General features: G+C 45.3%; 1 protein-coding gene across 2 annotated transcripts in view; it reads left to right on the plus strand.

The window, feature by feature from the left end:
- Nucleotides 1-16,487, plus strand: part of CPXM2 (carboxypeptidase X, M14 family member 2) — a 129,735-nt gene extending 113,248 nt beyond the window's left edge. The window contains exons 11-14 of one of the 2 annotated variants that reach the window (XM_061185918.1): nucleotides 2,809-3,106; nucleotides 8,141-8,280; nucleotides 10,160-10,259; nucleotides 13,451-13,943. In XM_061185918.1, coding sequence (XP_061041901.1) covers nucleotides 2,809-3,106; nucleotides 8,141-8,280; nucleotides 10,160-10,259; nucleotides 13,451-13,503 — 591 coding nt within the window. In that variant the 3' untranslated portion in view covers nucleotides 13,504-13,943. Of the gene's footprint in view, nucleotides 1-2,808; nucleotides 3,107-8,140; nucleotides 8,281-10,159; nucleotides 10,260-13,450; nucleotides 13,944-15,140 lie in introns of those variants that run through there. The other variant, XM_061185849.1, reaches the window with a different exon arrangement.
- The last annotated feature ends 6,082 nt before the right edge of the window (nucleotides 16,488-22,569 follow it).

The raw sequence follows: 22,569 nt of genomic DNA on the forward strand, positions 1-22,569 counted from the left end.
TGTCAAATATCAGGAGCAAAAGGGTATTATTTCTCAATCCTCAAAACTGCAGAAGCAAGGCAAACTGCAAGAGGGCACCGATCATAGCAACGGACGGGGCCTCACACTCAGGAAAGTTGAGGTGGTATTTATTTCTGCTGCTACTTTCTCCTTTCCAGTCATTTTATGTGTGGGACGCATTCCTCCTAAGGCTGCATTTCATGCCTGGGGGTCTAGTGACTTACTGTCACCTGGGACAAAGCATAATAAAAGATTAATAAATTAGCTACATCAAAATTAAAAAGCCTGTTCTTCATCAAAAGATTTTAAAAACTATAATGAGAGAAGGTTAAAAACTGAGAGATGTTATTTGAAAATTATATAATTGGAAAAGAATTAGAATTTTTAAAAAGATAATAACAAATGAAAAAAATAGAAACAACTCAGTAGAAAAATGGGCAAAGATACAAAGAGGCAATTCATGGAGGAGGGAACATATGGCTAATAAACAAGAAAAGATGTTCAGCATTACTAGTACTAAGGAAATGCAGATAAGAGAACATTTTACACCCGTTGATTTGGCAAAATCAACAGTAGCCGAGCTCTGAAGAGGATGTGGGACAGTGGGTCTCTTATTCATCGTGGGTGAGAGTGTAAATTAGCACAGTGACATCGGAAAATAATTTGATTATCTTGTAGAGTGGAATATGTATATACCTATGACTGCAGCTACACTTCTAGTGATTTATGCAAGATAAATTTCAGCACAGGTATACCAGAAGACAGCACAAGTTAAAAGCAACACTATTCATTATAGCAAAAAATGGAAAATTTCCTGTATGCCCATCATCATGAGAACAGATAAATTGAATGATGAGATCTTCATATTGAAGTGAACTATCTAGCTTTACACAACACAGATTAGTCTTAGAAACATAAACTAAGACGAAAAAATTACCGAAGACAGTAATCAGTATGGTTACTCTGCCTTTTTTCATATCAAAAGGTAAAACCAAGTAATATATTTTTAGGCATACACATGTGGAGTTAAAAGAGAATCAGAATCATATCGTTTAGGGTATAGTGGTTACCTCCTAGTGAGAAGCAGGAGGATGGGACAGAGGAAATCACATGTGTATGCAGAAATTGTCAATAAAAGCTGATTCTTGGGTTCACCGGTGTTTATTATATCAAAATATAAGAGAAGATGACCAAGTGTGGGTCAATAATGATACTGTATCAGGAGCTAAATTCTATGATTCATCCAATCCAGGGCCCCTGATGTGTTTAGGAACAAAAACAAAAACAAAGCTTAATGAATCCTTCAAGTCATTTTCATTCCTTAATCAGTTTTCCATACAGCATAGTTAAACCATTTCCAGTGTTTATTTCTTTTCCATTATCATTTTTTCCCACTGGAGTTATCTTCAGAGGGATCAGTAACATGATAAATATTTGATTACCGATCAGTATTTGACCATATCAAGCTTCCCAATTTTAGCTTCTAACACTGTCAGTTCCTTTTCTTTCTTCCTTCCTTCCTTTCTTTTTTTCTCTTAACTTTTTATCATAAAAAAGTTAAGCATACAAAATTAGAGAGGAAGCTGTGAAGGACCCCCTGCCCCATGTACCCATCTCAGCTTCAGTACATCAATTCATGTTTCATCTACATCTTCAGCCACTCCTCCTCCTCCCCAAGATTATTGAAGCAAATCCCAGGTATGATATCATTTCATTTGTAAATATTTCAGGAAGTATCTTTAAAAGATCAGACTCTCTTTTAAAGCCATAAATTATTACCATTATCATATCAAAATAGATCATTTCATAATATTATAAAATATCCAATCAGTGTTCACATTTCTCCTATAATCATTCTCCATCTCTCTCTCTCTCAGTTTGTTTTAATTGGGATCCAACTAGAGCCCATTCGTTTTGATTGGTTTATAAGCCTTTTAAGTCTCCTTTAAACTGTACGTTTCTCCTGTATCACTTTCTCCATTTTTTCTTGCAATTTTATTGTTGTTTATCTTGTAACAACTGGGTTATAAACAACTAGGTTGTCTTCTAACATTTCCCACTGTCTATGTGCTACTGACTGTATCCTTGTGATGTCATGTGACATATTCCTCTATGTTTCTTGTAAATCGGCAGTGAGATTCAGACCACTAGGCTAGGTAGAACAGGAAGGGGTTGGTAAGCTACAGCCCGTGGGCCATGTCCCACTCAGGCCTGTTTTTGTAAATGGTGTTTTACTGGAACACAGCCACGTTCATTCATCTGCGTATTGTCTGTGGTGCTGCCCTGCTACAATGGCAGAGTTGAGTAGTTGCCACAGGGACTGCATGGCCCTCAAAGCTTAAAATATTTCCTATCTGGCCCTTAATAGAAAAAGTCTGCCGACCCCTGTACTAGAGGCCTGGTCACGTACAGGGTCGATGGTTTTTTTAGGTGTGTGTTCTTTCATCGGGAGACACGTTACGTTTGGTTCTCTCTGTTTGTAACTATTGGTGAGCATTAATTCATTGGCTGAGCCATTAATTCAGTGGAGTTGCAGAATGTTGATACTCTAATTCTGTCATTCCCTCTTTGTGCATGAACTGTAATGTTCCTAGGAAACGAAACTTCTCTGCGTTTCTCTGTTTTTTATCCACTATTTCCACAATGGCCAGTTTTCCCAGGACAGATTTTGAAACTCTAAATTTTGCTCAGGTGATTCCATAAAATGATTGCTTTTTCAACTATGTCCCTGTTTGGAAAGCTAGGGAGAGAAAGCAGTTTCCTTCTTATTTTATTTCTCAAATGTGTTTAAATTTGGAACGTTCCCAGGTGGCAGTGGAGACCAGGGCAGTCATAGCCTGGATGGAAAAGATCCCCTTCGTGCTGGGTGGCAACCTCCAGGGGGGAGAGCTGGTGGTGGCCTACCCTTACGACATGGTGAGGTCCACGTGGAAGACGCAGGAGCACACCCCCACGCCCGACGACCACGTGTTCCGCTGGCTGGCCTACGCCTACGCCTCCACTCACCGCCTCATGACGGATGCCAGGAGGAGGGTGTGCCACACGGAAGACTTCCAGAAAGAGGATGGGACTGTCAATGGGGCTTCCTGGCACACTGTGGCCGGAAGTAAGTGTGATGGTCCTGCTGTCATCACGCGGCCCAATGACAACGGACTGACTGCTGGACTGGGAGGGAGGACCATCTCCTGCCCAGCCTTCTTTTATCATTGTTACCAGCCCGATAGCTACTGTAGTTAACCATTTATAAGGTGCCAGAACTCTCTGTAGCCTCCTCTTTCATCCTCACAATAGTCTTTGAGGGGGTGTGGCTTACTCCCTGTTTTATAAATGAGATAACTGGGGCTTGGAGACGGGGAGGGATCCGTCCAAGCTCCCAAGGGGCAGAGCTGGGGTCTGTTTGACTCTGTGGTCTGCTCATAGCCACTGAGCTAGTTGGCTGTTACAGGGTCAGAGATGGTAAACGTTCCATCAGCCCTTGGAGGAGATGGGACATTGATCCCACGCTCGAGACTTTTTCCAAATCTCCTGTTTCCTGGAGGTCTTCCAGCCACATCAGGGCATCTGGCCAAAGTCCCATTGTTGTGATTCGGGGAATACGAGGTACCGCTCCCAGCATCCGCTTAGGACACAGAGGCTTCCAGCAGAGACTTTAGGAGTTCCTTTGCAGCAGCCAGATGACCCCGTGGTCCAAGTTTCAGGATAAGCCCTTTGTTTCCTGTGTCAGGGCTGCTCCTGGCCTAGGGCTCCAGAATGAGGATGGTTGAGGATGTCACATTCCCTTAGGTCCCTCTGCATTGGGATGGTAAGGCCCCAAACATAACGTTCATTGCTTATTTTCTTGACTTTGTGAAGGTTGGTCAAACCGCTGATGAATTTGAAAAATATCCCATGTCAAATAGACCTGGGATCAAATTCTAGTTCATCACTTTAATGCTGTGTGACTCTGGGCAAGTTACTTTACCTCTCTGAACCCCCATATTTTCCACTTGTAAAATGGGCTTGAGGATGGTGATGATGATGATGATGATGATGACGACGACGATGATCCCTCTAGGACTGTTGTGAGGATTACGTAGATGGTGGATGTGTGTGTTCTGTGTCTTGCTTGTCGGAAACGCTCAGTTATAAGTTCCCACCCCCTACCCTCCCAACTCTTCCAGTAGCATGCTCACCATGAAGTATCTTTTATGAGCATATCCTTAGTCTCTATTTTACTGTACTAATTAACTTTAATATTATTTTCCTTTGCTAGAGATTCAGCCTTCACATACCTTAGAGGTATGTGACACTCTGGGGAAAAAAAATTAAAAAGGAGTAGACATATTTGTTCCCGTGGCCATTTTTAAACATATGCAGAAAGCTTGCCATTTCTTTCTTAGTTACACACCAAGCAGAGGTGTTTTATTTCTCTCTATCAGGGTTTTGCTCTGTTCAAAGTAAAAAGAATAAATGCAAATCCCTATCAAGAAAATTTCCTATAGCCAAAGCATGCTTGCTTTTTCAATTCTAGTCCTAAAAACCTACAATAATCTTTATGTGAAGTATCTGTTTAGGTTTTATGGCTGCTGTGACTGAATTGGGTTCGGACACTGCGGGATTTGTCAGCAGTGGGTCAATAGCAACGTTTTGAAAAGTCGGCTGCCACTTAATCACATCAGCAGCATTTGATTTGTTTCTATCAATTGTATTTTCCATTATTTCGGGGACTTTTGTGGCAGAGCCATGTGGTGGCTTAAGCCTTTTTAATCATTCTTCCTGCAGGCGGTGTGATGAAGTCTGCAGATTCATTTCTTTGTAGATTAATGAGATGGGATTTCTAATTTCCTTCCCTCCTCCCCCTCCACTCCTTCTTTGTGTTCAGGTCTCGCTCACTTGTTAGCGGTGCACCGACAGGCCTTAGTTAGTGGGGAGTGGGTAGCTGGGAGCAGGTCCCAGTCTAGCTCAAAAGGCACATCGTTTGCAGTGTGTGCATTTCAACTCCAAAGGGATGTGAGACCTTCTTTGTGTCGGCTGCCGTCTGGCATCCTCTCCCGCACAAGGAAGGCAGATGTTGTGACAGCATCGGGCCCACAGAGCTTTAAGGGTTGCGTGGCCCCGTGTTCCACACTGAAGCCGTGACAAGAGCAGGATTCCAGGCCCAGAGAGAACACAGAGGAAGAAGCCTCAGCAGGGAAGAGCTATCTGGATCACCCCACACCTCCTGCCCACACGTTTCACTTTTGAAGCCATTTCTTACGGAGGATTCTCAGCTGCATGACATTCGCTGAAGGGCTGGAATTCAGCGTTAACAATAGTCTGGCGCAAGCTTTTCCACCGGTCTCCTGGTGTCTCATTTTGCCAATTCTTCCAGCGCTTCTAGCACTGATTGCAAAATGGCAGACCCACTCCAGAGTTTTAAATATCACGTTTATTTATTTCAGTACTAACAAGGCCTGAAGGTTGGGATAATGAGAATTGTGTGTGTGTGCGGAGGGGTCCAGCCCTCCCGGGAGGGCCTGTCCATGCTGATCGATGGGCGCTGCCTGAGGTTCCACGCCTCGGGTTCCACCGAATGAGCTGACCTGGTATTTTTGACCAACCTTCTTCAGCCAGACAAGGCTCTGTGAGGGATTTTTCCATTAACTTGACACCGTCCCACTCCTTTTATCCCACTGCCGTCACTGTCCTTATTTGATCACAGATGTGATCAAAGGCCCGTGGCTGGTGACCGGTGAATGGTTCGAATCTGGAATCTGGTAGAGAGAGTGGCTGTGTATTTTGTACAGTTTTGTCTGTGACTTTATCGATTAGGCAGCAGATTGATACAGAATTGCTCTTGACACCCAAAGCTGTGATTTTTTTTTTTTAATTTATTTTTATATTTATTTTTGGCTGTGTTGGGTCTTTGCCTCTGTGCGAGGGCTTTCTCTAGTTGCGGCAAGCGGGGGCCACTCTTCATCGCGGTGCGCGGGCCTTTCACTATCGCGGCCTCTCTTGTTGTGGAGCACAGGCTCCAGACGCGCAGGCTCAGTAGTTGTGGCTCACGGGCCTAGTTGCTCCGCGGCATGTGGGATCTTCCCAGACCAGGGCTCGAACCCGTGTCCCCTGCATTGGCAGGCAGACTCTCAACAACTGCGCCACCAGGGAAGCCCCAAAGCTGTGATTTTTAAACAGACATTTGTACTGAGGGATGTATCACTGAATGCTCCGAGGAAGGAGCGAAGAGAGGACGGGTGAGTACCGAGGCTGGCTGAAGCGCAGGAGGACCTGCTTTTTGTCCCCAGTCAACAGAGAAACCAGCCCAGCCAACTTCCTCTCTCTGTGGCCTTGACTCTCAGAAGCCAGGGAGGGCTTGTCGGTGGCGCCTTCTGCTGGGGGAGTCCTCTTGGCCCTCACACATAACATAGCAGCACTGTGTTCTTGCTATTTCAAATGGTCTCCAAAAATAAAATGTTGGGAAGAGAGCCACTGGACTTTATGCCATCTGACATTCATTTATGCATTTTGGGTACTGTGGTGGGTTGAATGGGACCCCCAAAATATACATCTACTTCCTAATCTTTGGAACCTGTGAGTGTGACCTTATTTGGAAAATGGGTCTTTGTAGGTGTCATTAAGATAAGGGTTTCAAGATGAGGTCATCTTGAGTTACCCAGATGGGCCCTAAAATCAGTGACAAATGTCCTTATAAGGGACAGAAGAGGAGAAGACACAGACACTGAGGAGAAGGCCCTGTGAAGACGGAGGCAGAGATGGGAGTGATGCAGCCACAAGCCAAGGAGTGCCAGGGGCCACCAGGAACTGAAAGAAACAAGGAAGAGCCTTTGGAGGGGGTGTGGCCTTGCCAACACCTTGATTTTGGACTCCTGGCCTCTAGAACTATGAGAGGATAATTTTCTGTTGTTCTAGACCACCCAGTTGGTGGTCCCTTGTAACAGCAGCCCTAAGAAACTAATACAGGGACCAAGTCCTGTTGTAGCCATGTCAGGATGCACGAGACTGTCTGCTTTCCAGCTGGGTGGTGAGGACATCTGCCCTTCAGTCCCCAGCAGTGACAAGCAAGGGCTGGGCAGACATTACACACACCTGGGTTCAAACCCTGACTGTCCAGACGCACGATTCTGGATACATTCCTTAATGCAGTGCTTAACCATTCTCCGCCTCAATTCTCTTATTTGTAAAACTGGGCTATGCTACCTACCTCTCTGCTGGATTTGTGATGAAGACTAAATGAGCTTGGCTGCAGAGCGCTAAGGACGGCTTCTGGCTTACGTAAAACGCTCGGTAAATGGTGGGATGGATAGCTATGTTTATGAATTAGAATAGACAACTGCAGTTTTTATTCTACAGTTATAGAGCTGTAGCTGAGAGCAGCATAAATATTGAGCTAAATTTAATTAAACACTAAAAATCCATACTATTAATTAATGATACCTTTCAAAAAATAAAAAACAGCAAAAAGAAAACAAAAGAGAGGGAATTCCCTGGTGGCGCAGTGGTTAAGAATCCACCTGCCACTGCAGGGGACGTGGGTTCGAGCCCTGGTCCGGGAAGATCCCACATGCCGCGGAGCAACTAAGCCCGTGCGCCACAACTACTGAAGCCTGTGTGCCGCAACTACTGAAGCCCTCACACCTGGAGCCCGTGCTCCGCAACAAGAGAAGCCACTGCGATGAGAAGCCTGTGCACTGCAACGAAGAATAGCCCCCGCTGGCTGCAACTAGAGAAAGCCCACACGCAGCAACGAGGACCCAACACCGCCAATAAATAAATTAATTAATTAAAAAAAAAAAGAAAACAAAAGAAAAAAATTTTTTTTTAAGAAAAAAGAAATGATACCTTTATCCTAAAAATAGTATTAAACTGAGTTTAATAAAATGAAAATAATTTTATCTAAAAAACATTTCAGTCCTCCTTTTGTCAAAGATGCCCTACATATGCCTGTCTTCCCCACAGACTGTTTCGGCTGCATCTTCTCTCTATCTCGACCCCTCATTCTGTCCCCCATCAGTTGCTCTAATTAATTTTTTGTGTAGAGTAGACACTTGTTACCTCCTTGTTCAGATGAAGTCCTCTGAATCACATTCTTGAACATTCTTGCTGTCTCCCAGGGCCACTTGGAGCACTGTTCAGTTAAAACGTTGTCTGGTTGGCTCGGCAGGTCTCAACGATTTCAGCTACCTTCACACAAACTGCTTCGAGCTGTCCATCTATGTGGGCTGTGATAAATACCCGCATGAGAGCCAGCTGCCTGAGGAGTGGGAGAATAATCGGGAATCCTTAATCGTGTTCATGGAGCAGGTATGACGTGGCCACACGGCTGTGATGGGGTGTAGCTAGGGAGCCAAGCCCTGGAGATGGCCAAAAGCCTGAGATCAAATTAGTGCTTCCTACGGCGGCCAGCACCCTGGGCTAGCGACTACAGTGTCAGAAGGAACTGCTGTCTGTGAGCTCTAAGTCAATGTCAGTTGCTCCCATTGGTTCATGGTGAGTGAGACTACTTCCGGGGTTCTAGGATGCGGCTCCGTGGGGAAGGGGTGTTTGTCCAGCCGGCATACTCAGGCCCCTTGTATTAGTCTGCTAGGGCTGCATAACAAAATATACAGGCCGGGGAACTTAAGCAACAGAGATTATGGTTCTGGAGGCTAGAAGTCCAAAATTAAAGTGTCAGCAGGTTGGTTTCATCCTGCAGCCTCTCTCCTTGGCTTGCAGACGGCCACCTTGTCACTGTGTCCGCACATGGTTTTACTCAGTGTGCATACACTCCTGGTGTCCCTGTGTGTCCAAATTTCCTCTCCTTACAAGGACACCAGTCGGATTATAAGGCCCACTCTTAGGGCTTCATCAGCTCTTTAAAGATGCTATCTCCAAATACAGTCACATTCTAAGATACTGGGGGTAAGGACTTCAACAAATGGATTTGTGGGGGACACAGTTCAGCCCATAACAGCTCGGAGGCTGAGGAGTCACTGCTGCAGGTGTCGGGTGTCACCTGGGAACAGTTCTAACAAGTGCCTGCTGAGCTTCTGCTTGTAGCTGGTGAGGAAGTCCCGCCATGTATGCTAGGACCCTCGCACGCCTTCTTTTCCTCCTGCTCTCAAGGATACGCCTGGCTTGTAGCATTGAGCAAACTGGTTCTAGTTTGGTACTAAAACTAACCAAATGACATCCACGCCCCTACAAGGAATAGACTCACAGGAACCAGAGAAATAAAAAGAATGTAGAACTTCATATGAGTCTACCGTGACTCACATTCACTAGGAAGTAAGATGCTGAGGCTGTACTGGGAGGTTGCCCTTCTTCCATGGGTTCTCATAGGTGAGTCAGAAGAAGCATTCAGCCAAGGGCTTGGGCTGCCAGCTTCCTCGTACCTGCACCTCCTCACGGTGGCAGAGGTTGGCAATGCGATTTAGCATCCAAGTCTGATCCATGAGGATCCTGGGAGGGTCAGTGCAGCCCACAGCCCACTTTCCTGGCACAGAATGGTGTGAACCTGTTCTGCCCTCCTGGGAAGCCATGAGCACCCTTTCCATCCCCACTCTGGAATTTTGTAAGGGAAGGCTCTTTTTTCATTTCATATATGAACAAAGAGAGAGAAGGCCCTAGTTATTCTAACGTGATGATCCCAGTTTAGCCAAAGAGCCTCCTACGGATAAAATGCCCAGGCATAGCAATATGTATAAAGAATGTCACTGGAAATGATGGTATGTCATCTTGGATCTTCGGATGGGGAACCTGAGGCACGAGGTTCAGAGCTGGTGTGTGTCCTGTGACTCGGCTCACCAGTGGAAGGGCCCTGCGGATGAACTGTACTTTACAGGGGTGCTTTTGAGTCTTTTCTCTCCTCTTTGACTCTTAAAGTCTATGTGTTTAGTCTGTAGAGTCCAGGAAAGTCAAAATAAATGTGCCTATAAAAATTAAATTCCATTTTTACCGGATGTGTTTTTTATGAACCATCTCAGATCCTAATATTTTCTGAACCTCTGGAATATTTTAACTCCAGTGGAAGACTTTCCAGTAGATGGACCCAAAAGGAATACAGAAATTTACACACCAAATCCATGCAGAGCCGGGGAGCTTTTGAGCCAGACGTGGCTTTGTGGGGGGCTCTTGGTTTCTGGCCCTCTTCGCTGTGCCGGTTGATCGGTGAGCTCATCTGCTTCTCCTGTTTGTCGAGCAGGTTCATCGGGGCATCAAAGGCCTGGTGAGGGATTTGCACGGAAAAGGAATTCCAAATGCCGTTATCTCCGTAGAGGGCGTTAACCATGACATCCGAACAGGTAACTACAAATAATGTGTGTGAACTGTTTCTCAAGAGGAAATATCCATTTTCTTGAAGTGTTTTACTTGAGTTAAAACCACAAGTTGAGGCCCAGAAACTTCTTCCTCTGACCTGGCTTATTGTCTCTTTTCTCCAACTTTCCATGGAGACCCTAGAAAGCAAGGTGTTCAGCCTCTGCTTTCTGGCTTCTCTGTGTCCCTTATTCAGGTGAAAACCAGAAGCTCAAAGAGGCTGAAGGACCCATTGAAGGTTCAGGAGGCGGCTGGGGCTCGGGTTCAGGTGTTGGAGCAGCTGCGTGCTGCTTCCCTGCTTGCTCCAGAGCTCCAGCGCTGGCTGGGAAGCAGCCCGCAGACACCGAGCATCCACACAAGGGCTGCCTTATTCTTTGCTGATTAGAAAGTGATATGAAAACAAGCCCAGGTTTACCCTTGTGCCCCAGGACTCTCATCACCTAGGATGGCACTTGGCGTGTTCGGGGGGAAATGAGAAATGGCGAATTTGACTTTGATGGATGATGTTTGCAGCACGCTGCAGGGACAGATGCACGTGGAACAGAATTGGTTGGATGCTTAAGTCAGATTGTCAACGAGCGTTCCATTGGAGATGGTGTGCCCACAGGCATGTTTAAACCTACACGCAGAGGTTTTCCTACGTGGCGGGGGGGGGGGGTGACGTTGGGGAGTGCTGCGTCAGCAAGGCAGATACTCTGCTGTCAGCTGCAGTGAGCGGGGCACTGGGTCCTGCATTGGTTTCCAGTGGTTGCCATGACAAATGACCACAGACTGTGTGGTTTAAAGAAACAGAAATTTATTCCCTCACGGTTATAGAGGCCGGGAGTCTGAAATCAAGGTGTCGGCAGGGCCGTGCTCCCCCTGGAGCCCCTGGGGAGGATCCCCCTTTGGCTCTTCCAGCTCCTGGTGGCTTCAGGCATTCTTGAGCTTCCTTGGCTGCATCACTCCCGTCTCTGCCTCTGTTTCTGCCTGGCTCCTCCTCTTCTGTCTCTTATGAGGACACTTGTCACTGGATTTAGGACCCATCCACATAATCCAGGATGATCTTGAGATCCTTAATTACATCTGCAAAGACCCTTTTTCCAAATAAGGTCAATTCGTAGGTCCTGGGTGGTAGGATGTGGGCCATTGGAGGGTGTGGGGGGCAGGGCATCACTCAACCCAGGGCAGGTCCCGCCCAGGTGTAGGGAACAGAGTTATCGTCAGCAAGAGGAAGGAGACCATGATTTCCATAAGAGACCTCTTCAGCCTGCAGGCACGCTTGAACTGGGAGAAACGAGACTTGACACTAACTTGGCCTGACCTGCACCCGGGGATCTAAGAGCTTACCTTGTGCCGGGGTGGCCAACCGCACTGGACATTATGTGGCGTTTCCCAGATGCACAGCGAGAGGCTCAGCTGGGATTGAGCCAAGAGCTTGAGACTCTCAATGTGGTCCCCCTTCCCTTGTCCCACGCTGTTCCCCCTGAACAAGAGAAGGGTCCCTTTCCCCGCTAGCTGGTCACATGCATGAAGACACCCTGTCCTCCCCCAAGTGATCCCATGTGACCTGTGAGGAAGCAGAGGCTCCAGGACATTAGGATGGGGGAGGCTGGGATTCAGACCTGGCCCAGGTGTTCTTCAATACCAGGCTGCCTGCTCATGTGCCTGGCAGAGAAGGACGGTTATTCTGTAAATGGGTGAAATGCCACAAAACAGTAGACTGTGGTGTGATGCCCTGGATCGCCTTCTTTCAAGGTAGTTGCCTGTTTCTTCATGCAGCCATATTTCCTGGGCATCCACTTGTCCTCCAGGGTCTTATAGCCACTGACCACAAGGCTGCACACTGGGTAGCATGGCATTTGGTACATAGTTGCCCCACATAGGCAGGCATACACTGATCCATTCATTCATTCACTTATTCACTTATTCATTCATTAAGTCAACAAATGCAGATTGTAAACTTGTCACAGGCCAGACATGCAAGGTGCAGATGATCATTGTGGATGAAAGGGGCTATTTGATCTGGTTCTACATAGGCCTTGTATTTTAAACATTATTAATGAGCGCCTGTAAAAGAGCCTGAAACATTCCTTGGACTGTTAGTCTTTTGTAGGCAATATGAGAAAATTAGAGTTTTAAACAGAGTGGGAGATAAAATGTCCCCAGGGGCCCACAGGCCAGCAGAGAGAGCTTCGCCTAATGAGCTCGGAATTTCAAAGCCCTTGTAATCAAGGAGACAGTTTTGATGAGCTAATGGAAAATGCAACTCCATCTCCCTTTATTCCCCACAAAATTATCTCCCAGCACATTCGCATCACAGAGGAATCCCGTGTGTCACGGATGGTTCTTTATTGCGTTGGTTTCGGGGTCCTTCCTTGCTCCACATAAGCTCTGAATTTGCCTTGATTTCTGTCTGAGGCTTATGTGATCTGACAAGCTCTATTCCAGGAGGGATTTTGCATAAAATAAACAGGGGTATTGAGTGGAATTCCACAGGGAGAGAAGCTAGTAAGGATGCTTTCTAAATGCATGTAAATATGTTGGCCCAATACCTGCCTCGGAATGCCACATGACTGTCCTTTGTTTGGGAACACTAACCCCACCTGCTAATGAATGGCCATTCGTTAGGGCCTGGGTTGTTCCTTCTGTCCACCGATGCTGGGCGATCCCAGCTGGGTGCCAACCTCCCCCTGCAGCTCCACAGAACACTCACCCCCGAAACACACCCCTGACAGGGCACCATGATGTAATAAGAAGGAGGCCAGCACAGCAAAGGCGGGCAGATTGGGGAGAGGATGAGGAGGGAACCTTCTACTATTTTGGGGAGAAAAAGAATTACAAAGCCGTCTTATAAATTTGAATTAGTAGCGCTGACAAGCACGTGTTAATTATGGATTTCTTTCACTCCTGGCTTCCTGAGCATCTCCCTTGGGGAGAACCTGGGCTGCCCCTTCCCTGGGGTGTTTCAGACTGACCTCAATGTGTTCTCGAGGTGGGCGCTCCCACTGAAAGGTCTCGCCTCCAGCGGCCTCTGTCAGGTTAGTTGGCAGGTGGCCGGTTCTTGGCCTTTAACGAATCCACTCCAGTGTTGGTGGGGAGAAAGTACCTACAGTGGCTGAGGCTTAATATGTACAACTTCTCACGTTAATAGGACATTTGTATTCATGTTTGTTTGTCTTCATCCCACTTAATCCAGCTGGCATTCATCAAGGACACACGACTGAAACACAGTTAACTGGCGAAGAATAAGCCACAGGTCTTACGGAGCCCACAGCTTAACACGGGGCCAAGACAAGACAGGGAGGTCTGGAGGGAGCAGGGGCGGCTCTGGCAGGTGTGCCTGGGAGCTGGGAGCCCGGAGAGATGTCTCAGCGCGTGCCTGCCCGGGAGGCTCGGGCTGTCTGATAGCAAGACAAAGACGGCTGGGCGTGGCTCTCGGCTTCTGAAAAGCCACCAAGTGGCATTTTATTTAGTTGAGAACCTTGCATTTTCACTGCAGGAAGACACAGGGCGCAGTGCTGAGAAAGTCAGGGAGCCGTCTGCCTGCGTTGTGTGCCTGGGGCTCTCACATTGAGGCCTGTTTACCAGGTAGTAGACTGTGCAAACGTGTGGCAAACAACTGCCTGCGTATTTCATTTTTCATGACATCTTGTGCTCTCATGAGCTCACCACATTGCATGGGGCATCTCAGATGAATAAAGATTGTGATGTGAATTTAAACATGGTGCTTCAGAGTGTTATATGCGTGTATGTGGGAGATAAATATTCTCACACAGACAGAGTTCTCTTCCATTCTTTAGAGGACATCAGGCTTCATTCACATGAGTAAACCTTGCCCGGGCCTTCGTAGCACTTCACCAAATCCAGCCTTTTCTCTTTAGACCGGGCAGGACAGATCATCATAAGAGAGAAAACAAACCTGGCCCGGGAAGACCAGCTAATCACTAGCTGTGTGACCTTGTGCAGGACGTTGACACTTCCCTGGGCATCCAATTACTCATGTAGAAAAGGGGATCATTATACAACCTACATCAGAACTTGGCTTGGAGGGTTCAGTGGATCGGTGCCTGCCTCGTCCTTCCATGTGCTACGTGGGAGTTGATGTCTCCTTTTCTGTCTCGAAGCCTCTTTAATGTCAGGAGTCCAAGTGATCTCAGCAGGTGTAGGCCCCCTGGGGAGCAGTGGCCTTGGCCTAGAACCCCACTTTATGCAACAAGGATCTAGCGTTGAGTTAAGGATGGACCCGGGTCCAGTTAGGTGCCTGTTGGGTGCCTGACCAACGGTGTAACCGGGGCGGGGGAAGGGGCAGGGGACTCTGCCTGCAACGTCCACGTGTACCTGCTCCTGTAGTTCCATTTCTTCATAGAGGACCATGGAATGAGGTGTGGACCTTGGGGCCTCCCCCCAGGTCGTTTGTAGCCCTTTCCTTCTCTTTTCCAGACGTGAAGAGCCCCACCCGTATACTACTATTCTATATTTATAGCCATGCTAAGGGAAGCCAGGAAGCCAGGCACAGATGGCTTTTCAAGATGGCATTCTGTGGCGAGGGCATACCATTCAGACATTCAAGTTCATCATGAATGGTGTGTATTGTCACGGAGAAAGGAATGTTAGCGATTGTTTCTCCATCTCTGCTCATGTGTATTAACACTACGGGGAGCCTACACCCCAGTCCCCTTCCTGTTAAAACCATTAAGGCAGTTTCCAAAAAGGAAAACATCTTGGCTTCCAAAATGCATTAAGAATTTGCATCTGCTGGGGCTCAAATTCCACACTGCCTGCCCGTGAGTCTCTCTCTGGCCAGGAGGCTGGTCTTGGAATAACAGAGCTGGTGATACCTCTGTTAGAAAAGAGCTGCTCTGAATTCCCCTGCATTCTTTTCACAGCCAGTGATGGGGATTACTGGCGCCTTCTGAACCCCGGAGAGTACATGGTCACGGCCAAGGCAGAAGGTTTCACCTCGTCCACCAAGAACTGCATAGTCGGCTATGACATGGGGGCCACACAGTGCGACTTCACACTCAGCAAAACCAACCTGGCCAGGATCAGAGAGATCATGGAGAAGTTCGGGAAGCAGCCCGTCAGCCTGCCAGCCAGGCGGCTGAAGCTGTGGGCCCGGAAAAGACGACAACGCGGGTGACCTCCCAACTCTTGAGTCATGTCCTGGACCCCTGCAAATTAAACCACCCTGGTTGTAGCTCCATAGAGGACTCACTCCTCATTGTTTTCTCTGTAATTCAAGAAGGCCTGGGAGTATGTGTACGTTGCAAGGCTGGTCCCGAGGGGAGGCTTAGGATAGTTTCTTTGTTCCCATTTATCCAAATAACTTGGGCAGGGCAGCAGAGGAAGGATGGTGGGAGGATTCAGCAAGTCATCCTGGGAGTCTGAGAGAGAGAGAGGAGCTTGCCTGTTGAGGGCCTCCTGGCTGTACAGGAAGGGAAACTGGTGCTTCTCCTGTTTGCGTGACAGCAAGAGTTCCCCATGCATTTGCAATTTGCATGGCTAAAATGGCAGCATTCCCAGGGCTCTGCTGTCCCAAATGTTACCATTCGAGATGCTCATGGGCATTCTAAGAGAATCTACCCTCTCTGGCCCCAGGACATTCCAAGCTGCTGCAAATAGATCCTGCACTCTGTTGACAATAGAGACATTACCAAGTGTGCATCAGTCGGCCTCTTGAATCAGCTTAGTTTCCCTTTCAACAAAGGATCACGCACGTAAAGGGAGAGGAAGGCTGAAATAATTCAAGAGTGAGTGTGGGCAGCAGGCATGCTTTGGGGCTCATGGTGTGCAGTGGGGTCCACAGAGAACCCCCCAAACTTCCCGCTGCTGTAGTAGCTCTGGGGGGTCCCTGGGTGGGGAGAGCAGGAGGTGCCCACCTCCCTAAGGAACCAGAGCAGTTAGCCTGGCTCTCCTCTTTGACCTGCTAGGACTTGAAAAGAGCTGGGAGGAGGCTGACTGTCAACCCTCTCTGTTCAATATCGTCCTCCTTTCCTGGAAACGAGCACTCCTAAGCTGGCCGACATCATTCCGGGAGTTATTTTTGGTGTTTGGGATGCCAGACCATCCAGATTAGACTCAATTTGATGAAAAGCTCTTAGAATTATCTGTGAGCATCGGTGTGAGAGGGGTTATTGAATTGCCATGCAAGAAAACAGTTCTTCTCACTTTTTATTAATGTTGCTGCCTCACTGACCTGGGAAGAATAGAAAAATAAAGAAAGCAAATGGTGAGCTCCTTCTACTGTGTGGTTTTCCTGGGTAGACTCGCAGCCACCCAAACGCCACGTCCCACCCCCTCTGTCTGCGGTGGGTCACCCTAGAGAAGGTCGGTCACCCTAGAGAAGGTCAGTCACCCTGGAGAAGGCGCCTGCTTGGGGAGGGGCATCCTGCACCCCCATCAAGCTCTGTAGTGATGCTGCCAGCATTACGTTCCCTACCTCCTTCCCCAGGGGGGCTTGTGGTGGGGAGAAGACATCCTGACACTTGGGACCCACTAGTAATTCCTGGGTCTGCCAGTGAGCATCTTTCCAGAAAAGATCCTCATGTCACTTTTTGACAGTCTACACTAGAGATCAGCAAACTTTTCTTATAAAGGATCAGATCGTAAGTATTTTAGGCTTTACAGGCCGTAAAGACTCTGTCACCAGTACTCAACTCTGCTATTGCAGCACAAAAGCAGACCTACACCATACATAAGTGAATGGGCATGGCTGTGTTCCAGTAAAACTTTATTAAAACACGTGGCAGGGAATCCCCTGGCAGTCCAGTGGTTAGGACTCGGCGCTTTCCTATTAAAACACGTGGCGATAAGCGGAGGTGATTCTACCAACCTGCTTCCTTTCCTGCTGTCCTGTAAGGTGAATTAGAACTTGAAACATCCAGAACTGCGTCCTGTTCAGTCATTCGCAGCTGTGTGGATGAAAGGCTCTTGGTGCTCCAGCCAGGCATCAGGGCTATGCCTCTGAGGTGGGAGAGCCAACTTCAGGACACTGGTCCACAAGAGACCTCCCAGCTCCACGTAATACCGAACGGCAAAAATCTCTCAGAGGTCTCCATCTCAACATCAAGACCCAGCTTCACTCAACGACCAGCAAGCTACAGTGCTGGACACCCTATGCCAAACAACTAGCAAGACAGGAACACAGCCCCATCCATTAACAGAGAGGCTGCCTAAAATCATAATAAGGCCACAGACACCCCAAAACACACCACCAGACATGGACGTGCCCACCAGAAAGACAAGATCCAACCTCATCCACCAGAACACAGGCACTAGTCCCCTCCACCAGGAAGCCTACACAACCCACGGAACCAACCTTAGCCACTGGGGACAGATACCAAAAACAACGGGAACTACGAACCTGCAGCCTGTGAAAAGGAGACCCCAAACACAGTAAGATAAGCAAAATGAGAAGACAGAAAAACACACAGCAGGTGAAGGAGCAGGGTCAAAACACACCAGACCTAACAAATGAAGAGGAAATAGGCAGTCTACCTGAAAAAGAATTCAGAATAATGATAGTAAAGATGATCCAAAATCTTGGAAATAGAATAGACAAAATGCAAGAAACATTTAACAAGGACGTAGAAGAACTAAAGAGGAACCAAGCAACGATGAAAAACACAATAAATGAAATTAAAAATACTCTAGATGGGATCAATAGCAGAATAACTGAGGCAGAAGAACGGATAAGTGACCTGGAAGATAAAATAGTGGAAATAACTACTGCAGACCAGAATAAAGAAAAAAGAATGAAAAGAACTGAGGACAGTCTCAGAGACCTCTGGGACAACATTAAACGCACCAACATTCGAATCATAGGGGTCCCAGAAGAAGAAGAGAAAAAGAAAGGGACTGAGAAAATATTTGAAGAGATTATAGTTGAAAACCTCCCTAATATGGGAAAGGAAATAGTTAATCAAGTCCTGGAAGCACAGAGAGTCCCATACAGGATAAATCCAAGGAGAAACACACCAAGACACATATTAATCAAACTATCAAAAGTTAAATATAAAGAAAACATATTAAAAGCAGCAAGGGAAAAACAACAAATAACACACAAGGGAATCCCCATAAGGTTAACAGCTGATCTTTCAGCAGAAACTCTGCAAGCCAGAAGGGAGTGGCAGGATATACTTAAAGTGATGAAGGAGAAAAACCTACAACCAAGGTTACTCTACCCAGCAAGGATCTCATTCAGATTTGATGGAGAAATTAAAACCTTTACAGACAAGCAAAAGCTGAGAGAGTTCAGCACCACCAAACCAGCTTTACAACAAATGCTAAAGGAACTTCTCTAGGCAAGAAACACAAGAGAAGGAAAACACCTACAATAACAAACCCAAAACATTTAAGAAAATGGGAATAGGAAAATACATATCGATAATTACCTTAAATGTAAATGGATTAAATGCTCCCACCAAAAGACACAGACTGGCTGAATGGATACAAAAACAAGACCCATATATATGCTGTCTACAAGAGACCCACTTCAGACCTAGAGACACATACAGACTGAAAGTGAGGGGATGGAAAACGGTATTCCATGCAAATGGAAATCAAAAGAAAGCTGGAGTAGCAGTTCTCATATCAGACAAAATAGACTTTAAAATAAAGACTATTACAAGAGACAAAGAAGGACACTATATAATGATCAAGGGATCGATCCAAGAGGAAGGTATAACAATTGTAAATATTTATGCACCCAACATAGGAGCACCTCAATACATAAGGCAAATACTAACAGCCATAAAAGGGGAAATCGACAGTAACACAATCATAGTAGGGGACTTTAACACCCCACTTTCACCAATGGACAGATCATCCAAAATGAAAATAAATAAGGAAACACAAGCTTTAAATGATACATTAAACAAGATGGACTTAATTGATATTTATAGGACATTCCACCCAAAAACAACAGAATACACATTTTTCTCAAGTGCTCATGGAACATTCTCCAGGATAGATCATATCTCGGGTCACAAATCAAGCCTTGGTAAATTTCAAAAAAAAAAATTGAAATCGTATCTTTTCCGACCACAACGCTATGAGACTAGATATCTATTACAGGAAAAGATCTGTAAAAAATACACATGGAGGCTACACAATACACTACTTAATAACGAAGTGATCACTGAAGAAATCAAAGGGGAAATCAAAAAATACCTAGAAACAAATGACAATGGAGACACGACGACCCAAAACCTATGGGATGCAGCAAAAGCAGTTCTAAGAGGGAAGTTTATAGCAATACAAGCCTACCTCAAGAAACAGGAAACCTCTCGAATAAACAACCTAACCTTGCACCTAAAGCAATTAGAGAAAGAAGAACAAAAAAACCCCAAAGCTGGCAGAAGGAAAGAAATCATAAAGATCAGATCAGAAATAAATGAAAAAGAAATGAAGGAAACAATAGCAAAAATCAATGAAACTAAAAGCTGGTTCTTTGAGAAGATAAACAAAATTGATAAACCATTAGCCAGACTCATCAAGAGAAAAAGGGAGAAGACTCAAATCAATAGAATTAGAAATGAAAAAGGAGAAGTAACCACTGACACTGCAGAAATACAAACGATCATGGGAGATTACTACAAGCAACTCTATGCCAATAAAATGGACAACCTGGAAGAAATGGACAGATTCTTAGAAATGCACAACCTGCCGAGACTGAACCAGGAAGAAGTAGAAAATCTGAACAGACCAATCACAAGCACTGAAATTGAAACTGTGATTAAAAATCTTCCAACACACAAAAGCCCAGGACCAGATGGCTTCACAGGCGAATTCTATCAAACATTTAGAGAAGAGCTAACACCTATCCTTCTCAAACTCTTCCAAAATATTGCAGAGGGAGGAACACTCCCCAACTCATTCTACGAGGCCACCATCACCCTGATACCAAAACCAGACAAAGATGTCACAAAGAAAGAAAACTACAGGCCAATATCACTGATGAACATAGATGCAAAAATCCTCAACAAAATACTAGCAAACAGAATCCAACAGCACATTAAAAGGATTATACACCATGATCAAGTGGGATTTATTCCAGGAATGCAAGGATTCTTCAATATACGCAAATCAATCAACGTGATACATCATATTAACAAATTGAAGGAGAAAAACCATATGATCATCTCAATAGATGCAGAGAAAGCTTTCGACAAAATTCAACACCCATTTATGATAAAAGCCCTGCAGAAAGTAGGCATAGAGGGAACTTTCCTCAACATAATAAAGGCCATATATGACAAACCCACAGCCAACATTGTCCTCAATGGTGAAAAACTGAAACCATTTCCACTAAGATCAGGAACAAGACAAGGTTGCCCACTCTCACCACTATTATTCAACATAGTTTTGGAAGTGTTAGCCACAGCAATCAGAGAAGAAAAAGAAATAAAAGGAATCCAAATCGAAAAAGAAGAAGTAAAGCTGTCACTGTTTGCAGATGACATGATACTATACATAGAGAATCCTAAAGATGCTACCAGAAAACTACTAGAGCTAATCAATGAATATGGTAAAGTAGCAGGATACAAAATTAATGCACAGAAATCTCTTGCATTCCTATATACTAATGATGAAAAATCTGAAAGTGAAATTAAGAAAACACTCCCGTTTACCATTGCAACAAAAAGAATAAAATATCTAGGAATAAACCTACCTAAGGAGACAAAAGACCTGTATGCAGAAAATTATAGGACACTGATGAAAGAAATTAAAGATGATACAAATAGATGGAGAGATATACCATGTTCTTGGATTGGAAGAATCAACATTGTGAAAATGACTCTGCTACCCAAAGCAATCTACAGATTCAATGCAATCCCTATCAAACTACCACTGGCATTTTTCACAGAACTAGAACAAAAAATTTCACAATTTGTATGGAAACACAGAAGACCCCGAATAGCCAAAGCAATCTTGAGAACGAAAAATGGAGCTGGAGGAATCAGGCTCCCTGACTTCAGACTATATTACAAAGCTGCAGTAATCAAGACAGTTTGGTACTGGCACCAAAACAGAAATATAGATCAATGGAACAGGATAGAAAGCCCAGAGATAAGCCCACGCACATATGGTCACCTTATCTTTGATAAAGGAGGCAAGCATATACAGTGGAGAAAAGACAGCCTCTTCAATAAGTGGTGCTGGGAAAATTGGACAGGTACATGTAAAAGTATGAAATTAGAACACTCCCTGACACCATACACAAAAATAAACTCAAAATGGATTAAAGACCTAAGTGTAAGGCCAGACACTATCAAACTCTTAGAGGAAAACATAGGCAGAACACTCTGACATAAATCACAGCAAGATCCTTTTTGACGCAGCTCCTAGAGAAATGGAAATAAAAACACAAATAAACAAATGGGACCTAATGAAACTTAAAAGCTTTTGCACAGCAAAGGAAACCATAAACAAGACCAAAAGACAACCCTCAGAATGGGAGAAAATATTTGCAAATGAAGCAACTGGCAAAGGATTAATCTCCAAGATTTACAAGCAGCTCATGCAGCTCAATAACAAAAAAACAAACAACCCAATCCAAAAATGGGCAGAAGACCTAAATAGACATTTCTCCAAAGAAGGTATACAGATTGCCAACAGACACATGAAAGAATGCTCAACATCATTAATCATTAGAGAAATGCAAATCAAAACTACAATGAGGTATCATCTCACACCGGTCAGAATGGCCATCATCAAAAAATCTAGAAACAATAAATGCTGGAGAGGGTGTGGAGAAAAGGGAACCCTCTTGCACTGTTGGTGGGAATGTAAATTGATACAGCCACTATGGAGAACAGTATGGAGGTTCCTTAAAAAACTAAAAATAGAACTACCATATGACCCAGCAATCCCACTACTGGGCATATACCCTGAGAAAACCATAATTCAGAAAGAGTCATGTACCAAAATATTCATTGCAGCTCTGTTTACAATAGCCAGGACATGGAAGCAACCTAGGTGTCCATCATCGGATGAATGGATAAAGAAGATGTGGCACATATATACAATGGAATATTACTCAGCCATAAAAAGAAATGAAATGGAGGTATTTGTAATGAGGTGGATGGAGTTAGAGTCTGTCATACAGAGTGAAGTAAGTCAGAAAGAGAAAAAGAAATACAGTATGCTAACACATGTATATGGAATCTAAGGGAAAAAAAAAAAAAGGTCATGAAGAACCTAGTGGCAAGACGGGAATAAAGACACAGACCTACTAGAGAATGGACTTGAGGATATGGGGAGGGGGAGGGGTGAGATGTGACAGGGTGAGAGAGTGTCATGGACATATATACA

The sequence above is a fragment of the Eubalaena glacialis genome, chromosome 1, assembly GCF_028564815.1.
Source record: "Eubalaena glacialis isolate mEubGla1 chromosome 1, mEubGla1.1.hap2.+ XY, whole genome shotgun sequence".
NCBI classification, from domain to species: domain Eukaryota; kingdom Metazoa; phylum Chordata; class Mammalia; order Artiodactyla; family Balaenidae; genus Eubalaena; species Eubalaena glacialis.